General features: G+C 40.6%; 1 protein-coding gene across 1 annotated transcript; it reads left to right on the plus strand.

The window, feature by feature from the left end:
* The first annotated feature begins 1,067 nt into the window (after positions 1-1,067).
* LOC149200884 (uncharacterized) lies at positions 1,068-2,084 on the plus strand. The gene has a single exon (XM_089401113.1). It carries the CDS (start codon positions 1,068-1,070, stop codon positions 2,082-2,084), a length of 1,017 nt encoding a protein of 338 aa, XP_089257239.1.
* The last annotated feature ends 222 nt before the right edge of the window (positions 2,085-2,306 follow it).

Here is a 2,306-nt window from a genome sequence, read left to right on the forward strand (position 1 = left end):
ACAGAGATAACCATATACACAAAGATGCAGTGGAAATAATACTTCATTTCATTAATGTAAAATATTGAAATATGCTTACAAACAAAAATGGAAATAAACCAGTGAGGGCGATGGTAGCATATCTTTGAGAAGAGATCTGGTAGCTACATGCCTCTGAACTATGTTACAATGAGACTTGAAGGCCTATTTATTTTTGAGAAACAATGGAAAACCCTTAACATCCCAAAATCTAAACCTATAAGATGAAACGCCAAATTGTGGGACCTGTTAGACTCCGTCTCAACATGAGATTGATTCTTCTTCAAAACAGGGTTTTGAAGAAGAAATCATTAATGTGCTTTTCAGATTATGTAATTTGTTCTTCAACTCTTCAACTGGCAGCGACTTCAATTTGCAAGTGTCGTGCTGGCTATGATGATTCCGGGCCTAGCGCTTCTTCCTCCAAAGGCTTGTGTTGTGACAGAATGCGGTCTTATAATCCACACATTGCTAGTCTGCTATATTGAGAATCGATTATTTACCTATACTAGCATCTATTACTTTGGTTTTAATGATGCTGTTGCTACTCTGGATGCTATTGTGGAACCATATCCTGCTGCTGCCTCTTGTTTCATCAATGCAGAACAACACCGATTGAATACATTAGAAGGGGCAAACCAGATGCAGGTTTTGCTTTATTCGAGTCAGAGTCGTTGAAGTGGCCAGGTTTTGTAAAGTTTGATGATGTAAATGATGGGTCTTGTCTTTCAAATTTGCAGTGTGTGATGGGTTCTGATATTGAGGGATATAATAAGCTTGAGTCTGGCTTGATCACAACAGGGGCATCTATCTTTATTGATGGTGTTTTAGTAGCCAGTACAGGCTCGAAGCAGAAGGTGGAATTGAGGACAACAAAACTTGTTTTGATTGGGAGCTGTGATGCTGCCACATTTCCTGTTCAAAAGAAAAAGCAAGTAGAGAGTATCTGAGAAATGTAGCACATATGCGGCCTCGAACAAATACATTTGGTGCGGTTGCCCGAGTAAGAAATGCCCTCGCATATGCCACACACAAATTTTTCCCAGGAGATGGGTTTTGTCTGGGTTGCTAGTCAAATAATCACTGCTTCAGATTGTGAAGGTGCCGGAGAGCAATTTTGTGTCACATCTTTGCTTCCTAGCTCTAAGGGGAATGTGGGCACTTATTCTACGTCAAAATCTGGCAATAGTCTTGCTCCTCTTCTAGACTTGTCATTCTTGGATAATTTTATGTCCCGGTTGGATGATATGAAGGGGGAAGGATCAAAGTTTTCGAGATCTCTCTTCAAACTTTTTCCTACTAGAATCTATTTACAGCAGCCACAGAATGAAAGCATGGCCATGGATTGGAACCAACAATTGGAACAAGATATTGAAAGACTAAAGGCAGAAGCCAATAGGCAACAACTTCGCATGGTCATGGGATCTTCAGGCATCACATGTAAAGATTTGACGGAACTTGAGATTAAGAACCACATTCTAACTTATGATATGGCAGAGAAGGTGGTAGGATGGGCTGTAAGCCACCAGTTGCAGAAAGATGCGGAACCAGTTTTATTTAATGGAAAGCTGGTTATAACTGCTGAAAGCATGCAGAATACCCTTACAGAGCTTCTATCTGTGCAACGAGCTTCGCCACTTAAAAAATCTTTGAAGGATGTTACATGTGACAATGGGTTTGAGAAGATACTAATATCTGAAGTTATTCCACCGGATGAACTAGGAGTCACTTTTGATTGTATTGGAGCCCTTGACAACGTTAAAGAAGCACTTAGGGAGCTAGTTATGTTGCCATTGCAGCGACCAGAACTCTTTGCAAAGGGACAATTACAGAAGCCGTGCAGAGGTCTTCTTCTGTTTGGTCCTCCTGGAACTGGAAAAACAATGCTTGCGAAGGCTGTTGCCACAGAAGCAGGGGCAAATTTTATAAATATCTCAATGTCGACAGTTGCATCAAAGTGGTTTGGTGAAGCAGAGAAGTATGTCAAGGCGGTCTTTACTTTAACTAATAAAATAGCCCCTAGTGTTATATTTATCGATGGAGGATGTTGCAAAGGCTACTTGTGAAAGCCATGGTAATGGTGGAGGATGAAAATGCCATTCTCCCAGCACTCGCAGCGTCGTTTTATGGTAATCCGTCGCAGAAATTAGCTGTGATTGGAATAATGGGCCACGAATGCGCTGTATTCTTTGCACTACTGTTGCAGTTTCATTAAAGCTGCAGTATCATTAAAAAGAAAAACATGGTAATGATTATGGTATTTGGTTTTCCATGGCGTTAATTGGGTT

Source organism: Pinus tabuliformis, chromosome 2_1 (genome assembly GCF_031772625.1).
Source record: "Pinus tabuliformis cultivar Carrire ecotype Pingquan chromosome 2_1, CPIR1, whole genome shotgun sequence".
NCBI lineage: Eukaryota > Viridiplantae > Streptophyta > Pinopsida > Pinales > Pinaceae > Pinus > Pinus tabuliformis.

Excerpts from the sequence above, each read along its gene's own strand:
- LOC149200884 (XM_089401113.1), top strand. The coding sequence starts at position 1,068 with ATGGGTTTTGTCTGGGTTGCTAGTCAAATAATCACTGCTTCAGATTGT.